Source organism: Triturus cristatus, chromosome 5_2, assembly GCF_964204655.1.
Source record: "Triturus cristatus chromosome 5_2, aTriCri1.1, whole genome shotgun sequence".
In the NCBI taxonomy this organism is placed as follows: domain Eukaryota; kingdom Metazoa; phylum Chordata; class Amphibia; order Caudata; family Salamandridae; genus Triturus; species Triturus cristatus.
The window spans coordinates 619,941,410-619,960,848 of record NC_140588.1 but is presented as its reverse complement, the minus strand read 5'-3'; the positions used below and the strand labels follow the sequence as shown (position 1 = coordinate 619,960,848).

Sequence of the window (19,439 nt, the reverse complement as noted above, 5' to 3'; positions counted from 1 at the left end):
TTAACAAACCTTAAAAAAAATATACTATTGGAACTTAAACCACCAGTCCACTTCAAGGTGACAATCGAGTGGTGAATTTTGTCCTAGGACTCTTTCCCAAATAAATAACTCTCAGTACTTTTTAGGATGCTTCACTGAGCTTTTGAAAATGTGCGGGCTTGTGCACCATTTTGCTTTTGGTTAAATGCACAAATTCCACTTTCACGCATCTTGTATGTTGAGTAGCACATCCCAAAATCCATAAATTACCGCATACGTGCTATCTGATTGGATGGGAACAGGGTGTATGTATGTACCTCACTCGCACAGGAGCGAACAAACCGAAACAATTCGGGGCTTATTTACAAGCCCATTGCGCTGCTGCTACGTACTTTTTCCCCATATTAAAAGTGGCGCACCGACGGCACAAGCGCCTTGTGAATAAGCCCCGAATTCATTTGTACTTAAAACGGAGCAAATTCATTTCATTGCCCGTTTGGTGCGTGAGTATCATGGAACAGAGAAGACAGAATTTTGTACAAACAAGGCCAACACAGATATCAAACTAATGTCAACATTTTGTCGTGTGTAAATAAGAAATAGATAAACAATGCAGCTACCCTAAATTCACATTTACCCCCGCTCACAGAGAAATGGTGTCTTGGAGTCCGATAAAACCAAGAGGCTTTCACCCAAAACTTTCAACTGGCACCAAAAAATAGGAGCATTTAATTGACGCCATTCATTCAGACTGCGTGTGGAATAGATAATATAGAACATGGTATTTACCCAGCCTGGTCAAAAGCAGAGGTAATGGATAATTTTGGAGGGAAGATGTAAATAACGACGTAGAAAACGTATTCCACTTTTCGAATGAGAAATGCGAGTCTTCATTTCAACCAAAATATTTATGCACTTTCTTTCAATTACATAAGTAGCAAAAATAGTGCAAACTGCGCTGTTTTTTTTCAGTGTTTGTCGATAACTTTGCACTGGGGCAGAAGCGTGCAAATTTATTTGCTCCATTCTTTTCCCTTGTAAAATAGGAAACGCAGAAATTGTATTTGCTCAACCATGCCAAAATAAATAAATAAGAAAAATAAGGAAAAAAAAATCACTCTGAAGCTATTTCGCTTGGTTTAAATAATAATAAACTGACCAGGTGTATACAGCTTTTCAAACGTGAAAGCCGAGACTAAGCTCGAGGCAACATATTTTGTCCCTTTCTAAGTATCATCGATGATGAGAATTAAAATGACCCTTTATGAACTACAAATGGTTTTGTAACTTTTGAATTGTAATTGCACATTGATTTATAATCCTTTTTTTTTGCTGCAGATTTATATAGGGCGAACTCGACCCGAAGGTATTGAAGCGCTTTCTATGAGCACCAGTTACATTACACAAGGACACATTCATCCATTAATATAACATAAGTGTAAGCAATGGCTCCCGCTCCATTTCGTTCATGCGTGTAAGAATGTGCCTTTCAAATGGTCGGGCGTTACCTTTCTAGTAATAATTTTCAAGTGTGCTATCATTAAACCTAGCGAAAAACTGACTTGTCCTGTTTTGCTATTTGCACCAGATCAAAGTTTCTTCAATACATCCGGTCTCTTTCTTCGCATCTCCAGGGAGATCTGGTTATTGCTCCTTAAAAATAATGTTGTTTTCATTGGGGCTAGTGTTTCCATCGTCCCCCCTTAAGCCCCAAAGCGTTACTGAATAAAATAAAAGTGAATCTCTACCTGCGGTCGGATTTGCATGGGATAAAAGAGGGGGGGAGGGAGGGGCAGCTGCCCTTTGGTGTCCGGGTTTACAGGGGGTGTTTGCCGGCACGCTCTCGGCAGCATCTCTAAAGGCCGGGAAACAAAGGGGCAGGCAGGATAAGGTGTGAACGGCCTCTGCCTCCCAGACATTTACTTCACAACCACTGGCACGTGGAAAAAATTAGTTCTTTGCTAAAACTCAGAGGCCAGTTTCTACCACAGTCATTTAGATTTAGGATGTGTCACGTGACTTGGTATTTGCAGCAAACTTTGCTTAGTTGTGATGAATATACCACAAGGTCATTCCTATGGGGCAGTGCGGTAGCCTCGGTTGGTGTCACTTAGTCGGGATGTCATTCATGACTTATTGCATGTTAAGTTCCTCACCGCAGCCTGCTAAAATGCAGTGCTAATTTGCCTGATTTCTCCGTTGATTAATCAGACCGGTACATGCCCTCGAGAAAGCACAGGCTCTTTTCTTTTCAGATTAAACTTCGTAATTTGAGTCGCATCCACAGCACAGCAGACCGCCCAAATCAATTGTGAGCATCTGTATACACGAGGCGTATGCACATTTTAAATGAACCCTCTCACGTGAAAGCTTGTGTTCACAAGATGAAAGAACAGTTTAAAGGAGTCTTCCATGTATGTTCATAAAATGTTTTCAGTTGTCGCAGTGGCTTTTGGCCACTAATAAGCACAAGCGCTTCCACAACACCCAGCATTTGGTATAATTACTTCGGTATACGAGTAAACATTCCAGTAATTAGACTGGTAGCATATTTAACAAGAAGATTGGCCTCTATGTTTTTCATTCTTTATGATCAAAATCTGAGCCCGGGAGCCTGCACAAACTGTGGTGCTGAGGCAAGGGCGTTCCTGTTACAAGGGCCAACCTTAGATGAAGTTAAAACATTTTAGTGAAAATTTGCCAACTCTCCTCATGTCGCAATTCCTGGGCACTTGAGCTAATTTGTAAGCGTTCCACTCCAGTGTGTTTGGAACAAACGCAGCCCTTGTTAACATCTGAAATGGTCGGAGACAATGGCAGGGAATCGCAGCGCGGCCCGGAGACAAAGGGGCTGGACGGGCCGGCGGAGGAGGCCCCATATGTCTGCAGGGAGGGAGGAGGCCTGACACGGGCGGCGTCGTGAACCGGGAGGGGCGTGCTGAGGCTGCTGTAGTGCACATCGGTGCAGAGGGCAGAGCAGGGCGGTCTGTGAAGGACTGCCAGTGCCTAGAGGAGCACAGAGCAGAACATAGGCGGCCTGTAGAGCGTGACCCTTAAGGAGCTGGTAAATGCCTGACTGCCGGGCAGCATATGATGAGTGAGTCTGTACGTAGGAGCCATGCCCACACAGGGCAGGGTGGTCTGTGGAGCGTGATAGCCGTGCAGTGAAATAAGTCTGGAGCAGGAGGCAGCCCAAAGTGAAAGTGATCGCGATTGCGATCGCCGCGAAAGTGCTGCGGAGGAAAGACACATGGCGCTGCGCGCGTGCACGTTCACGTGCACTGAAGCTTTAGGCCACAGCAGCACTTTGAAAATCCCAACTATAAAATGTCTCTCCGAGCCAGCGCAAGCGCTGGGGCTCAGCGAGACCTAAAAACAATAAGGGAAATTGATCAGTTATTTGCAAGGTGGAGGAACCTCCCTTTGACCATCTTTGGGAAGGTGAATCTAGTCAAAATGACAATCCTCCCGAAATTAACCTACCTGTTTAATGCAATACCTCTAGGTTTTCCTAAACACTTTATCTCGAAGGCGCAAAGTAAAATCGGGAGCTTTATCTGGGGGGAGAAAGGGGTTAGGCTCTCCTGGAAAAAACGAAGACGTCGCCTAGCCAAAGGGGGATTGGCTCTCCCAGATATACAGTGCTACCTGGTCGCCTTTCAGTTTAAGGCCATTAGGATGCTCCTAGTAGAACCGACTGCATGTTCTTGGGGAAGGCTGTTGGGAGAGTTGGTTAACTCAGAATGCTGTGGAAATAGAGTTGGGTTTCTCTACAAGTTTGGTTCACCAAAATTTTTTAAACGAGTAAGGCTGAAGGTGATCAAAAATGCTTTGGAGGTCTGGTATTTTATTCGCTCTAGATGTGGGATAGGCTACTACTCCGATCAGGCACCAATTTGGGACTCCCCGGGGACCCCCCCTTGCCTCCAGGATAGTTTGGCCCTTCCAATTAAAAGAGCTGGGGTTGAGATCTGGTCTGAGTTGGGGGATGAAAATGGCATTCATCCTTGGGAGGTATTGAAAGCAAGAATTGGTATGGGGTTTTCAAGATTTAAGTTTATCCAACTAAAATCCTGGTTTGAAACAGAAAAGGAGAATTTAAGGGGAAATGGAGAGGTTGAAGCTGCATTAAAAAACATTCAGCATCGGGAAAAGGAGATCTCCATATGGTATAGGCTACTGATCAACGCGGATGATGTCGGTATTCCCCAACAGGTGTCAGCTTGGAACAATTCTCCATTTGAAGCCGATATCGGGAACCTCTTGGAACCCTCCGTGACCCTGCTTTATAAATACACCAAATCAGCTAGTCTGAAGAAAAATCATTTTTTGTCACCAACCGAATCTACTATACTCCGGAGAAGATCTCGAAATTCGCCCCCAACCCTGAACCAAGGTGTCCCAGGTGCTTGCTCCCTAAAGCCAATGACATACATATCTTTTTTGATTGTCCCAAATTAGGATCATACTGGGAAGGGGTGTGCAGATATCTATGTATGCCCTTTGGAACTGACATTCTGTTGAACGGCTCTCTGATTTTCTTTGCTAATGATCAGGTGTCCACTGCCAGTATGGCTCAATCCGATAGAGGGCTGTTACTATGTTTGATTTTGTTGGCCCGAAGGGAGATCTGTCTAAGATGGAAGGACCCCCTCCCTCCGAAAATCGAGGACTGGTTAAAATCCGCACTTGCTATGGCCCTTTATAAGTATGGGTCAGGAATTGAGACTCTGCTGATCCCCGGTTGCCGATGTTAAGGGTCGATAAAAACCATGGTCCTATGATTAACACCTAAATCCCGGACGATATAAGGGGATTGGTTGGATAACCTAAACAAGTGCAGGTGGTCGGAGGGCGCCCCATCATTAAACCGACCAGTTATGCCCTGCAAACAGTTTATAGGTGAGATGAGGAAAAAAAAAAAAAAAGTAGTTGAATCTCCTGATAATGCCTTCTCTAGCTTCTGACCAGGGATTCCCCCAAACCATCTTGTGCACACAGTCAAGCCTGATAAGAGGAGCATCCAGATTATCACAGATGGTCTGTAGTAGGTTGCGGCAAAGCCTAGAATGTCTTCTCCTTTCATGCCTTTAGGGATTCCTCTGTTTCAAGTGTTTTGCCCACTTTTATTTTCTAGATCATCTTTCTTCATTTGGAGGTCTATGTTTGCCAATGTGGGGACTGAACCTTTTGCCATAGGAGTTCTGAACTACTATTGTGACTGCATGACCTCCAATGAGGACACACTAACAACATTAATGAAAAAGTGATTGCACCAATTAGGAAGTCAGTTTCTAGTCTCTAAATTCATCTCTCTACTAATTAAATATGAATAGCCAGCAATATCTTTTTCTAAGATAAGCTGTTCTGAAAAGGAATTACTGAAGACTGTTAATTTCTTGTTGGTATTTGATAGATCAAGATATAAAACTCAAGAAATTTACAGCCAACAGATTCCTTGAAAAGACAATTGCACCTTGACCCCACAATCCATTCACAATTTGTTACGATTTTTTACAATTCCGGTTTTTATACATTCCACTCCTACAATCGAAAAACCTTGGAATGCGCTGTTACGAACCAACGTCTGTGCTGGCTGTGCCTTTCCTAAGAAGAGTCTTTTGAGCACACATTCTGTCTCTGCCCCCAACCTACTTGAGCAATGAACTTAATACTTGAGACCAATTTTTCTTAATCCTAGTGTCAGAATAATTTAAGAAACTATTTTGATGTGGTCCAGATGTCCAAGTGAAAAATGTATTGCCTGCACAATTAAATTTCCATAGCAGAGAGCACTTTAAAATACCTAATTTCCACTGGTCAAGAATGATTACCTTCATTATATGAAACTGTTTTAATCGAACGTTTTATAACAAAATGAAATTGTGTACATATATTATTAATTTTAAAGATGTGCATAATTGCACAGGGTAATCCTAACCTTAAAGTAGTGAAGACTCATTGCAAAGTACTAGCTACAGATCAATATCCTTCATAACATACATAGGTAGATGCTTGCAAAAGTGCTAGCAAACTGGTTCAAAACAGTCCTACCATACTTGGTGCACCTCTTTCAAGTAGATTTTGTACCTGGCAGGTCCTCCAGTAAGTACTTAGAGACACTCTTACACATTCTGTGGCAAGTGGAAGAGTTTCTTTGATAAATTAGTGGTTTTCTTGGACGTCAGAGGCTGACTTTGATTGTTTTTATTGTGATGAGTTTTAAGTAAACTAATACAACAAAGAATGTACTTACTTATGTTAATTTGTGTTTCTAATTACCTGTAAAAAGTAGTACTGTTCCTTGAAGTTAGGTCACCACCAGACGTTTAAGAATGACTGGTGTTTACGGAGTCGTGCTTTTCTGACCTTACCGCCTCCTAGAGTTAACTTTGAGTCCAATTTAAGTGACTTCATTATTCAGCTCAAATTTGGTCACAATGGTTGCCTTGGACTTCTACTCTAAACTACAGTACCCACATAGACTACTGACCACGGATCACTCAATGCTCAAAGAAAAGGCTACAGCTCGGTTGGGAGAACACTTGGGCACAGGCTTTTTCATTTTTTCCACCCAAGACTGGTCCTCCAGCCCCTTTCCTTTTGGTGGATAACACTCAAATGATGAGGGAAAGTGAAGATGAAAGTAAGTAAAAAGATCCCTAGGATAGACACAGAAATGTAGTAGTTGGTGAGAAAGCAAATGTAATATTTATCTTGTTTAGACTTACCTGGAAAGTTATAAAAATGTAGCACCTATATGTCCACTCTCCCTCCATGTCCTTTCCACTCCATGTCCTTTCCACTACTGGCTTTTATAATTCTTATCCACTACCTCAGTATTTCTTGCAGTGAACGCTGTCAGCCTACATGGATTTACTGCAGTCAGATTCTCCTTAATGTTACAACAAACAAATGATGGACGGAATACTGACAATGCATACATTCTCCCCCAGTCAAGAGATCTGGGTTAAATCCATCGTTCTTTTGCCCACTACACCACCCCAGTTTAGACATGGCCATATGCAAATCAGTCTTGACCCTGTGCCTCATGGGAACAGTCCAGCCCGAACTGCCAAGCCATGTCTTCCCTGGACTGGAATCCAGCATCCTAGGACCGGTTTCTGGCTATCAGCCAGGATAGCTCGACTCCAGTGGCGTAGTGAGCACGGGTCCCACGTCTGGGAATACCCATCCCACTTAGGGCGAAAAGCGTTACAACAAACAAATGATGGACGGAATGCTGACAATGCATACATTCTCCCCCAGTCAGGAGATCTGGGTTAAATCCATCGTTCTTTTGCCCACTACACCACCCCAGTTTAGACATGGCCATATGCAAATCAGTCTTGACCCTGTGCCTCATGGGAACAGTCCAGCCCGAACTGCCAAGCCATGTCTTCCCTGGACCGGAATCAAGCATCCTAGGACCGGTTTCTGGCTATCAGCCGTCATCAGCCAGGATAGCTCGACTCCAGTGGCGTAGTGAGCACTGGAGTCAAGCTATCCTGGCTGATGACGGCTGATAGCCAGAAACCGGTCCTAGGATGCTTGATTCCGGTCCAGGGAAGACATGGCTTGGCAGTTCGGGCTGGACTGTTCCCATGAGGCACAGGGTCAAGACTGATTTGCATATGGCCATGTCTAAACTGGGGTGGTGTAGTGGGCAGAAGAACGATGGATTTAACCCAGATCTCTTGACTGGGGGAGAATGTCTGCATTGTCAGCATTCCGTCCATCATTTGTTTGTTGTAAAGATTCTCCTTAATGGCACGTCTCACCTCTTTCTAATTCACTTTGATTCCATTTACTGTTGTCTTGCGAGGATATCTTGGCCAGACCTAGTAGATTTCACTTAGCTTACAGGTAGATCTATCAATCTACTGTATGGAACGGAGAAAATACATAGATGTTTAATGAACCCTCTCCCATTTCTTCCTTGATATATGAACCAAATTGTAACACCAGACTGTCCAGTCGGGAGATGAACAGGATGTAAATGAGTTCCCTTTAGCCTTTCCTCTGAATCACCACATGCACAAGGCAGTGGCGCAACGAAACTTGAGGGGGCTCCCATGCAAACGACATGGAGGGACCCCCCTTCCCAGCCTACCACGTTTGTTTGTTGCCCCTGCAAATCCCCCCACCCCCCCTAAAGAATATAGGTAAAACTAAATGGTCAAATATCACTCACTGTGGCAATAGAAAATATAAAGACAAGAGGATAAAGAAAAACTAACATGTTTCTCATTATTTTCATTTTCTTACAAAGCATCTGCTACTCATTAGCAGCTAAGAAATCTGCCATTTTGAAAGGTTGAATCCAGCAATCTCATACCCTATACCAAGGGCAAGCTGCTTTCCGCTAACAACCCGCTGTCTTTAGCAGATTGCATCAGCAATGTGTCCTTAGAACCAGGATCTTCATGGAACGGATGGCTGCCCTATCTGCTTGAGACATAGCTTGGCAACCTATATGTAACTCTTTTACACGAGCACCTTGAAAAGGTGTTCTGATGACACTGACATGCCATCCTCATTAATATGAGAATTCATGCAGCCTGAATATGTGCAAAGCAATGCCATGACCAAATAAAACATATTACATTTTTTTGAATATGTGAAACAAAAGTACGGTCCCCTAATGTTAAATATAACTATAGATTATATGCAATAAAGTAAACTTGTTGTGAGCCATAGGTCATACATCATTGGACATAGGTCAAAGGTCACACAAGTTGTATTGTGCATACACTCAATAATACCTCTTCTTTCAGTTAACCTGTATGATCCTCCTTGGGGTAAGTATAAGAGAGCACATTCACCCTGCTGAATGACCTATATAGTGTTTTTAATTCATTCCATCTGGTTCATTTAAAAAAAACAAAAAAAAAACAATTTGAAATAAAAAAAAAAAAACTGGTGGTTGTCTGAAGGCCTGCTTTGTGTCCTTGTTATGGATTTTGTGTGTTCATGTGATTTGCATTAAAATTATATTGAACAATGCTTTGTTATCCTAGTGAAATTTAGGAAACTAAATAAAATATGAACAATTCCATGAATGTTATGTTCGATCTCATTTTGTAGGTTTGATACCTTATCTGGATTAGTGACCGCTGTGGCTGAGCTTATCCGCTTTGTGGGGCGAATTTCAACCATTGCTCTTCATATGGAATACAATACTCTTCTTTTGCACTTTATTCTGGATTTTTATGAGACTGTGAGTATCTGCGTGTTCTACACTCCAACAAAAATTCACTTTTTTAGTAATGTTCTCTTGAATGAAATGCATGCAAAACGATCACTATGGAGCCTTCGAGTGTAATTTTATGTCTGACTGTTCTCACATATTTTTTACTCCACTTTCTTTTGCCATTGTGATTCCATTAATTGTATGCTAGGTGTAGCCATTTCCTATGGTAAATAAGTATTTCTGTTAGAAATGGGGGTCTCTAGTTGGCAGTGATTTGCACCCTGTCCAAGTAAAGACCCTTCCCTAAGTTTGCCTGTGCTCATCCTCATGTAGCTTGGCACAGAGCAGTCAGGCTAAACTACTGAGGCAATGTGTGAAGCATGTGTGTACACACATAGTAACACAGTGTAAACACCACAAAAGGACTCCACACCAGTTTAGAAAAATAGCAAATATTTATCTAATCAGAAGACCAAAACGACAAAAAACTAACATACAGGCATCAAGATGTCATTAAAAATAGATGTAAATCAGTTCAGTTTATAGAAACTTATGATGCATTATTTTGGTGCAAAGTACCTGGGATGCATCTAAATTACCTCCTAAAGAAACGGGTGCAGGGGAGGTAAGACACTGGGAACACAGTGATTGGTCAGTTCCTTACTCTCAGGGACGGTGATACGTAAAATATTGCTCGCAGTGGATGTGATGCATCGCTTGCTTACTGCGAGGGGAGGTGATGTGTTGAAATCCAGCCACACATCCTCGGTTCCTTACTGCAGGGCGTCGTTGATGTAAAGTTTGGCACACAGGTGCGATGCGTGAGAAAATCCAAGCGCTCCGGGTCGATGCGGCAGCGATCTAGGCACTGCATAAGTTTCTGCTGCCTCAGATCGGTGATGCGTTTGATTTTTTTCCAGGCACACAGCAGAGCCTCTGACTGAGTCAGAGTAGGGATCATGGACTTCGGAGACTTGGTGCTTGGGACAAGGACTGTGGTGTTTCTTGGGGCCGCAAACCGGCGCTGCGTCGATATCAGCCGCAGTGTGGTGATGTGTGTGGTTTTCAACCACAAGGCAGCTTGCGGTGGAAAAAGCTGCCTTGGAAGAGCGATGCATGGATTGTCAGCAATAGGAGCAGAAAAACCACCCCAAGGGCCCAGAACAAGAGTTGGCACCACAAGGCAGGTCAGAACTCCTAACAGTGGATTTCAGGGATGCTGCAGGGTGAAGTGTTTGTGTCGCTGAGACTTCTTAACAGGAGGCAAGCTATACATCAAGCACTTGGAGAATCTTTTCAAGCGCAATACGCATCAAATTTCAGTCCTTGTCCTCTCCAAAGCAGAAGCGGCAACTGCAGGCCAACCACGCAAAGCAACAGACAGCAAAGGGTCAGTACTCCTCCTCACAGCTCTTCTCCTTGGCAGATGTTCCTCTTGATCCAGAAGTGTTCTTAAGTTCTGGGGTCAGGGCCCCACTACTTATGCTACTTTCAGCTTTTGAAGTGTGCAGATTTCAAAGAATGTCTCTTGCTTACTAGAACCAATTATGTCCTCGCTAGTCCAGCCACACTACAGCATTGTGAAAGGCAGCCAATGCCTATTCAGGTGTTAGTGACAACTCCCCCCACCACTGTAGCTCAGGAAGACCCATTAGGATATGCAGAACACACTTCAGCTCCCTTCGTTTGACTGTCTACAGTGAATGCACATACCAGCCGCTGTCAACTAAAAAAAACAAATGTTGATTCCACAGGCAGGCAGAGGCACAGTATGGTTAGACAAGAAAATGCCTGCTTTTTAAAAGTGGCATTTTCAAACCCATAATTTTAAAACCACCGTCACTGAAAAATGTATCTTTAAATTCTGAGTTCAGGGAACATAAACTTCAAATCTCCATCACTTCCCAATTGAAAGTTACACGTGTAAAATGTTGCAAGGCAGCTCCAAAGACGACCTATAGGTGAGATATCTGTTCAATAGTGAAAAATGAAATTGTCAGTATTTCACTATTAAGGTGCAATTGTCAGGTCGACATGGCAGTTTAAAACTGCACTTGGACACTGCGATGGCAAGCCTGAGAAAAGTTTACAAGGTTACTCATGTGTGGCACAACCAGTGCTGCAGGCCCACTAGTAGGATTTGATTTACATGCCCTGGGCACACCAAGTGCATTTGAATAGGGACTTATCAGTAAATCATATATGCCAATCCTGGATAACCAATCAGAATGACAGTTTACACAGAGAATATATGCACTTTAGCACTAATCAGCAGTGGTCAAGTGCCCAGAGTCCTAAAGACAACAAAAATCCCAGACAAGGGTACCATTGGCGATTCGAGCAATTGGCAATGGCTGCTCAGCCCTCCAGTAAACAATTAGGAAACGTACATCATTGTATGCAAACAACACTATTTTATATCTCTTCACCTCAAATTGCAATGCCAGCGCTCCTGCATCTCGTAGAGGAATTTGGAGACTTATCAGGACTCCGAGTTAACCAGCCCAAATCTGATATTTCTTCTGGCCTCTTTGGTTGGAACTCCAGTCGAACACCTCCCCATCCCAAACACCCCCCCTCCCCAGCCTTAGTTGGTAATTTGTTAAGTTTAGATACCTGGGAATACATGCAGCCCATAATAGAGCACAACAATTGCGGCTTAATGTGGGCGGAGTGCTTGACTCTAAAAAAATTCAGCAGTCTCTTGGAACACGCTACCCCTGTCCCTGATGGGCAGATTGGCCATCTCTAAGATGGTACTCCTGCCAAGATGTTTGTACTCGCTCCAAAATACGGTGCGCCCAATCCCAGCACAAATGTTTTGTCAGTTGAACTCTCTCCTTATCTCACTGTTATGGGCTGGTGGGCGTAGTAGAGTTACATTGGCCACATTGACTAGGCCTTATGCAACGGGTGGATTGAAGGTTCCCCTTTTGGACCTCTATTATTATGCCACTCAATTACAACACAGTTCCATGGCTCGGCACAGACCCTAGTTGGGAGAAGCAGCTCTTGGTGAGTATGGTGGACGCTGGTCATCTTCCAGAGCTGTTAATGGAGGGAGCGGGTACACTGAGAAATACTCCGTATATTGTACGGAGTCTGGCAATGGTTTGTAGTGACAGTACTCAAGCGTGCACCGTTCTATGGGGAGCTCCTAATCTGGATTTTAAAACCAATCAGGCAGCTGTCGATCAATATGTCCTTCCAAGCTTAGAGAGAGGGGGGAGGCACACTATGGGGTGACTTGTACCAGGACGAGTCTTTCATTTCATTTGAAAATGCCTGCGAAGAGTTCGGTCTAGACCAGGGGCAATTTTTACAACATGGTGGCTTAGCCAAAACATCCAAACACACCTAACCGTGCTATCCGGCAGCTCCGCCGTCTACTCAAACTCTTGAGATACTGCTAACCTAGTGTGCAAATAGACACCTATTATGCATCGTTACACCGCAATGCGATTGGATACAGTAGACACTACACAACAACACCATGAGGCCTGGAATTCAGACCTTCATATTCCAATGTGAGATGCGGACTGGCAGCGGGCAGGTGAACTATCGTGAACGGTGTCCAGCAACGCCCGTTTTCAGCTGATATATTATAGGTTTCTGCAAAGAACCTATTTAATGCCCAAAGACCTCCATCACATGGTCTGGTCTCACCCAGATATGTTTGTGATGTGACGCTGTCTATGTGTGCCACAAGACTACATATTGAGCAGACCCCCCAAAGTAAGATGCTAGAAGGACCGCAAGATTACCTATAGATTTTGTCAGTTGGCTACGGTACTGGCACAACGTAGAATTGCAATGACATGGTTATCCCAGCAGGCCCCGACGATAACGCTCTGGCATAGAGATGTGGCCAAGTGGACCCAAGCTGAGGAGACACACATACACCTTAGTAGGAAGGATGACAAACTTGAGGCCACACAACACATGGCGCGCTCTTACAGACAAACTCCTAGCTCCTACTTCTAGAGCGACAACAGACTCCGACTCAGGCTCTGACATTGAGGCAAAACACCACGGCATTGGGGAAGGGAAGGGCAGGGCGGTGCCTCCACATGATAATTACAAGGTCCATTCCAGTTGGGGCAATGGGACCCCTTATGGATCCGCTTGAGAATGGGAAAGCAGCCTTGTGCATATGTAATTATTGAATGCTTCTTGATTAACCCACTCATGTATAACATATTGGCAAGGAAATGTCTATGTACTCTGACTGCCAGGTTGTATGTTGACAAAATGAAAAATAAAGTTTTTGAATGTTTTGTGTTTTAAAGCATACAACCTGTTAGTGGGTTTTCCCAAAAGTTATCAAGGCCTAGTGACACCTCTTCTCAGTAATATGTGCTCCAGATTCTTCTCTAGCAGTGGCACCGAACCAGCAGCAGAATACCCAACTGTTGGGGGAAGTCCCATGAAGAAAGGCGTAGAAAAGTGAGAGACAGGAATAGAATCTGTTGTACAAGAGTGAGAAACAAACACTATGTTCACTCCATTGGAAGGCACTGGTCCATTTAGAAAACTCTAGCTGCACATCGTATTCTATATAAAAATTTGACAGTTGTAAGAATTTTGCTTACACCTTCTCAATTATATCAGACCAGGCAGTTGACTCTGCTCCTGAACGGCTGCAATAGAGAAGCCTTATACTTATTACAAACTCTCTTAGAACTCGTTAAGCAAATGTCAATTGTGTAACAAACTCTTACGTTTATGAAACACTTCAGAATTATAATAAAAATTATATATTTGATACACTTAAAGTTCATTTTTACTTTTCGATACATAACTACTAAAGTATCTTTCTTATGAATTCCTCTACTGGCAGATGTGCCCCCTTTTAAATCCTTCCAGGTGTCAGACGGGATTGAGAAAGATACTTGCAATAGCTCCTGGGTAGTGGTATGTGGCACCACTGGCCACAGTTGTGGCTCCATGCCACCCCAGATAGACATGGGGCTGCATATAGGTGCCACCCCTGCTCCAAAATTAGGATCTTCCTGGCAATGTAGACGGGATATCAACACTAAACACTACAGGACTCAAACCATTTGCACAAAGGCTTTCAGATAAACTCGAAAGTGATCTGGGAGGGAGACGTTAAACATTACTTGGCCAAACGCAAAAATGATTCCAGGCTAGCTCCATGTTGTTCTCATTTGGTAAGTTAAAGGATAAGGATTCCAAGAAGCACAAATAAGAATCCATATTCTTGGAGTCCTGTTTGGAATGAGTTAATGTGGTCGGCATTCTCCCTCATAAATGCTGAGGCAAAGATACTTCCAAAAGCGCTAGCATTACGATAACCACCATATTTAGGAACTGTGATTCACCCAGACCAATCGGGATTCATGCCGAACCGTAATACGGCATTAAATCTTGGGAGACTCCACAGTGTGATGGCGCGTAGATCCACTATAGACGAGGACGCCATAATTATGTGCCTGGATGCACGAATGGTTCGACATGGTCGAATGGCCGTTTCTCTTTGCAGTCCTTCACCACCTAAGATTTGGCCCCAAGTTTTGTCAATGGGTAAAACTGCTCTATACTAAACCCATGGCACAAGTGGTGGCGTATGGACGCATCACTGCTGATTTCCCCCTGGGTAAAGGAACAAGGTAGGGCTGCCCACTGTCGCCGCTCCTATTCTCCATAGTACTAGAGCCCCATGCGGCATGGATACGACAAGACCCGTTAATCCGCGGACTCAAATGAGCCATGGGGTGGGAAGATCGCATTTCGCTCTATGCAGACGATGTGTTTCTGTATTTAGCTTCACCTGCACGCTCACTTAATTGCCTTTTTGGACATCTGTGTGGCATATGGGTGAGTATTGGGTTACACAATAAACTGGACGAAGTCGCTAATTTTTATATTACATGGCCGCCCACGCGACTCTCGCGTAACTGCGCCATACAAATAGTTGACAAGGGGTTGAAGTATCTAGGAATCTACATAATGCACCAAGACAAGCTTTTTAAGGAAGAAAATCTTATGAAACCTCTGACATGCTTTCGCCGAGATGTTAGCCACTGGCGATCCTTACCACTCACATTCCTGGGTAGGGCAGCCCTCTTTGTCGCTCCCCAGATTCCTCTATGCCTTACAGAACACACCATGCCTGGTCCCCCCGGCCTATTTTGTAGCGATCAACACTGAAGAAATTAAATTGCCATGTGATGGCAGGTTACCTGTATAGCCACGTGCAAACTGATAAAGAGCTGGTACCTTGAAGGGGGGGGGGGGGGGGGGGGGGGGGGGGGGGGGGAGGGGGGAGGATCACCCTTCCTAATATAAGAGCATACTACTTGGCCTCCCAACTTGCAGTGCTAAATCAATGGCTGCACGCACCACAAGAGGAACCGGCCTATCGCATGGACAGACATCTCTTGTGAGTAGACGGGATGATGAGGGCACTCTACAATAATACCAGAAAAATGGCCCTGACTGGACCAACAGCACATACAGTTAAGATATGGCATGAGGCACACGGGGCATTAGGGTGGGAGGGGGGTCATGACACAGGCAACACTACTATGGGACACACAAAAGTTGGGTAAGTTGCGTAATACCAAAGGATTCAGGCAATGGGACCTGATCAGCATTTCGAAGGTTGGTGACTTGTGGAAAAAGGGTGAGGTTATTCCATTCACACAATTGCAAAACACTTATGGACTGGCAACAACGAAAACGTTTAGATATATACAGATCAAACATGCACTCAAGGCCCTGATCCCGCCATTCTCGCAACTACCGGAGTCTTCACCCCTGGAAGACCGGTTACTCACACATCATATGACAAAGAAAGCCATCTCACAAACGTATAGAAAAATAACCAGCCAGACCCCACAACGACCCTAAAAACAAGATGGGAGGACGATATAGGAGAGTTAGACGAATAAGACTGGCAAGAAGCAATAGCATCCCCTAGAGAGGTGGCGATCCCTTCTAGGCTAAAACTAATACAATTGAAGGTGCTACACCGCACCTACTACACAAGAACACTGCTACACAAACTGGGCAGGACGGACACCCCACTTTGCCTGCGACAATGTGGCGCACTGGGCACGTTTTAGCATACAATCTGACACTGCACAGAAATCACGACATACTGGGAAGCAATCATGCGTACGATATCGGAGGTGACGGGGGTGACGGTTCAGCCGGAGCCTAGGAGGTGTCTGCTTAACATTTGGGAGCCCACAGACCTTAACCATGCGGCTCGGGATTGGGCGACATTGGGCATGGCAATAGCGATGAGAAATATAGTGCAACTCTGGGGATCCAGACTGACCCCGACCCTTAGACGCTGGTCCCAGGATATGGACAGTGTAATGAGCAGAAAAATCTGTATACCTGCATAGAAGGTGCCCTAAAAAGTGGACCCGGGTGTGGGGAGGATGGAATTGATACCTGGGCAATATCTGCGAACCCCCGCAAGAGGAATCCCAGTCCCAGGATAGTGAATGATTATCTATTTGGATTAAAATGTTACATGGTACGATGGATCTTGACATGCGTGAGGTGGAGAGTGCAAAAGAAAAACCCTGAAAATGTACTGGTAAATCTAACAGAATGATACCAGAATACTATGGTCTTGTAATATGTTGTATGCACAGGTGAATATACGAAATGATGCATCATTGTATAATAACAGAAAATGTTAATAAAAAGTCTTATAAAAAAATAAAGAAATGTGGTCGGCAGCACCAGGACCGGACTCTGTTCTTCCTCAGGGCTTTTCGGATTCTTGAATTGATGTGTTAGAGTTCTCTGAACCATCTTCCAATCTTCAGCTGATTGCAGCCTTCCATACTGGAAATGTTTAGCATGGCTGTGTCTCCCTCTGGTATGCTTTCTGGCACCAGGGAACAGTCTGTACTTTCAGTCGGACATCTGGTGGCTTGGCGCCCGACCACTGGCAGACACTACTGGGAGGCTGTCCCTTCCGCTTTTGGTTCTGAACCTCTACACCTCCCCTAAATGCCTTGATGGCTGTCAGTCCAACAGAGCCAGTTGTAACAGTAGTGTCACCAAATCATTTGATGCCTGCCCCGAATTCAGATCTTTTGTCTGCAACAGTTCACCCCATACTGTGATACATCAACATTAACGCGCAGCTCTATGTAGAAGATGACTCCGAAGTTATTCCACTTTCTTGAACCCAGCGTTTTACAAGAATGGAAGCTATTTTCAGCAGATTCAGTCCGGAATAGACATGTAGTTCTATACAATGAGTATGTTGAGGAAGCAGAAAACGTACTCCCTCACTTGCCATATGGTCCTCCTACTTGAGAGACTGCTTCCATTGTAGTAGTCATTAGAGCTGCGGAAGTGTTGGAACCCCCACTTTCCTTAGAGGAGCCAATAGCCCGAGATTTTACAGAAATCCTCCTTCCTATGCCTTCGCCTTTACATCTTTTTCACTTCAATGAGGCATTAGGTGATCCTATCGTAGCACCCTAGTCAAAGCTCTGTGGTGATGGTTGTCAGCTGCCTAATTGACAGTTGCCTCCTGGGGATTGACCGATGCCAGACAGCCTCCTGGGAACCCCAAGTATGTGGTGTAAGCCTGCATTTTCAAAGATAATCCAAATGTATTCTCCTGGACAGAGTCAAATTGACGCAGTGGACAAAGTATTTTCCTCAGTAAGTTCAGCATTGCATTTCCTGAAGACCTCTTGCCTTCAGCTATTCCTACATCCTTTGGTAAATGGCACAGGAGGTACTGCCAGCATTAACAGAGGCTTTCAGAGTGTGCTTTGTTTAAACAGTTCAGGGTGGGCAGAATGCAACCAAGCACATCTTATACTATGGGGTGGATTCCACTGATTCATTTGGACAGGCGAGGGGGAACCATTGTTATCCACAGGAGACGTTAGTCTCTTGAATGGAAATGCCCTTTGATGAGGCCTGGCTCTTTGGCACGAAAGCTTGTTCTGCCTTGTCAAAAAATAACTATATACTGTCCAGCAGTGCATTCTGGATCTAGCATGCCTAGTGCCATAGTGTCCTAACAGGTAGTTGCCACCGCTGCATTCTCACCAAAAACTTCGCCAGGTTCCATGCTTCAAAGGTGCAGTACCAGCAAACCTTTTCTCTACACTGGTCCTTACTTGAGCTAATCTGGTTCCAATGTTTGTGCTTCGGCAGGAAAGTATATGGCAGTTCAGTGCAGGCCATGGAAACGGAATGCATTTCCTATCTCTTGCCATTTTGAAAGGAATCAAGGTTTCACCCATTTGATGTTCTGTGGCTGATCAGCAAAGGACTCTTATGTCCCCAACATTAATTCTAATATTTCTGGTAATACATTGGATTCTTACTTCCCTGTAACAAGCCATTTTCCTTTAAGTACGGGACATAAAGCTACTGACTCAGTTTGGACAGCATTAGTGTGGGCTGGTGGTGCCAGTCGTGGACTGGTTCAGGTGGGTGTTCTTTTGGCATGCCTTCGTAACTCCTGCAGCATGTTTGCTGTGCAACTCCACTGGATAAATGCTTGAATAGCCAACAGCAGGCCTTGACATGTGGATTGCTGACCAATGAAAGATGGTGATCAATAAGTGGCACACCAGGAAACTCTCAAAATGACTTTCATGAAAAACACAGTTCGACTTTAAATTGGGTTCAGTACTCATCTTATCTTTAGCTGAGGCTTCTCCAGCGTGTGGCTAAATTGCAAGCTTCTGTACGATTAAATTAATGTATGTATGGCAAAATTGAAACCAGTGTTTTGGACATGAAAATGTGTGTATGTTCAGAACTCTTAAACTGCTGTTGGAATAAATGGCTGATTTTCCAAAATATATTTAAAACCGGTTTGATAAATTATACATCACTGGAGATACTTTATACTTAAATTATTAACTTGGTGCCAGGGGCCTATCGTGACACCTGATGCACTGAGGTGGTCCCTGCTGGTGATCTTTCATATATTTTGGTCACAATGTCTGATGTGGTCACTATTGCAACTCTAATAATATCGCAGGATTGTTTTCATTGAACATAAGTAACTTTTCTTACAAAAAAGGTTTGAGAACTCTGTTTTACCTTATCTAGCGTGCATGAGTTTTTCAAGCAGAGTACTAGAGTTTTAACAGAGGTCCTCGCCATCACAAGAGAATGTTCAGCCAACAACTTTCTGAAGATGGCCCTGACCAAAACAGCTCTTTTAATGACCCCCCGCTTCATCAATAACCAAATTGGACACAAGCTTTTGACCAGATATAAATGGCAGCATCCTCAGATC

The 19,439-nt window shown here is 44.1% G+C and overlaps 1 protein-coding gene across 7 annotated transcripts in view; it reads left to right on the top strand.

The window, feature by feature from the left end:
• The window catches only part of CENPI (centromere protein I), a 708,963-nt gene that overhangs the window by 430,122 nt on the left and 259,402 nt on the right, over window positions 1-19,439 (top strand). For all 7 annotated transcript variants that reach the window (XM_085607721.1, XM_085607722.1, XM_085607716.1 and 4 more), the window contains one exon: window positions 9,067-9,199. In XM_085607721.1, coding sequence (XP_085463847.1) covers window positions 9,067-9,199 — 133 coding nt within the window. The remainder of the gene's footprint in view (window positions 1-9,066; window positions 9,200-19,439) is intronic.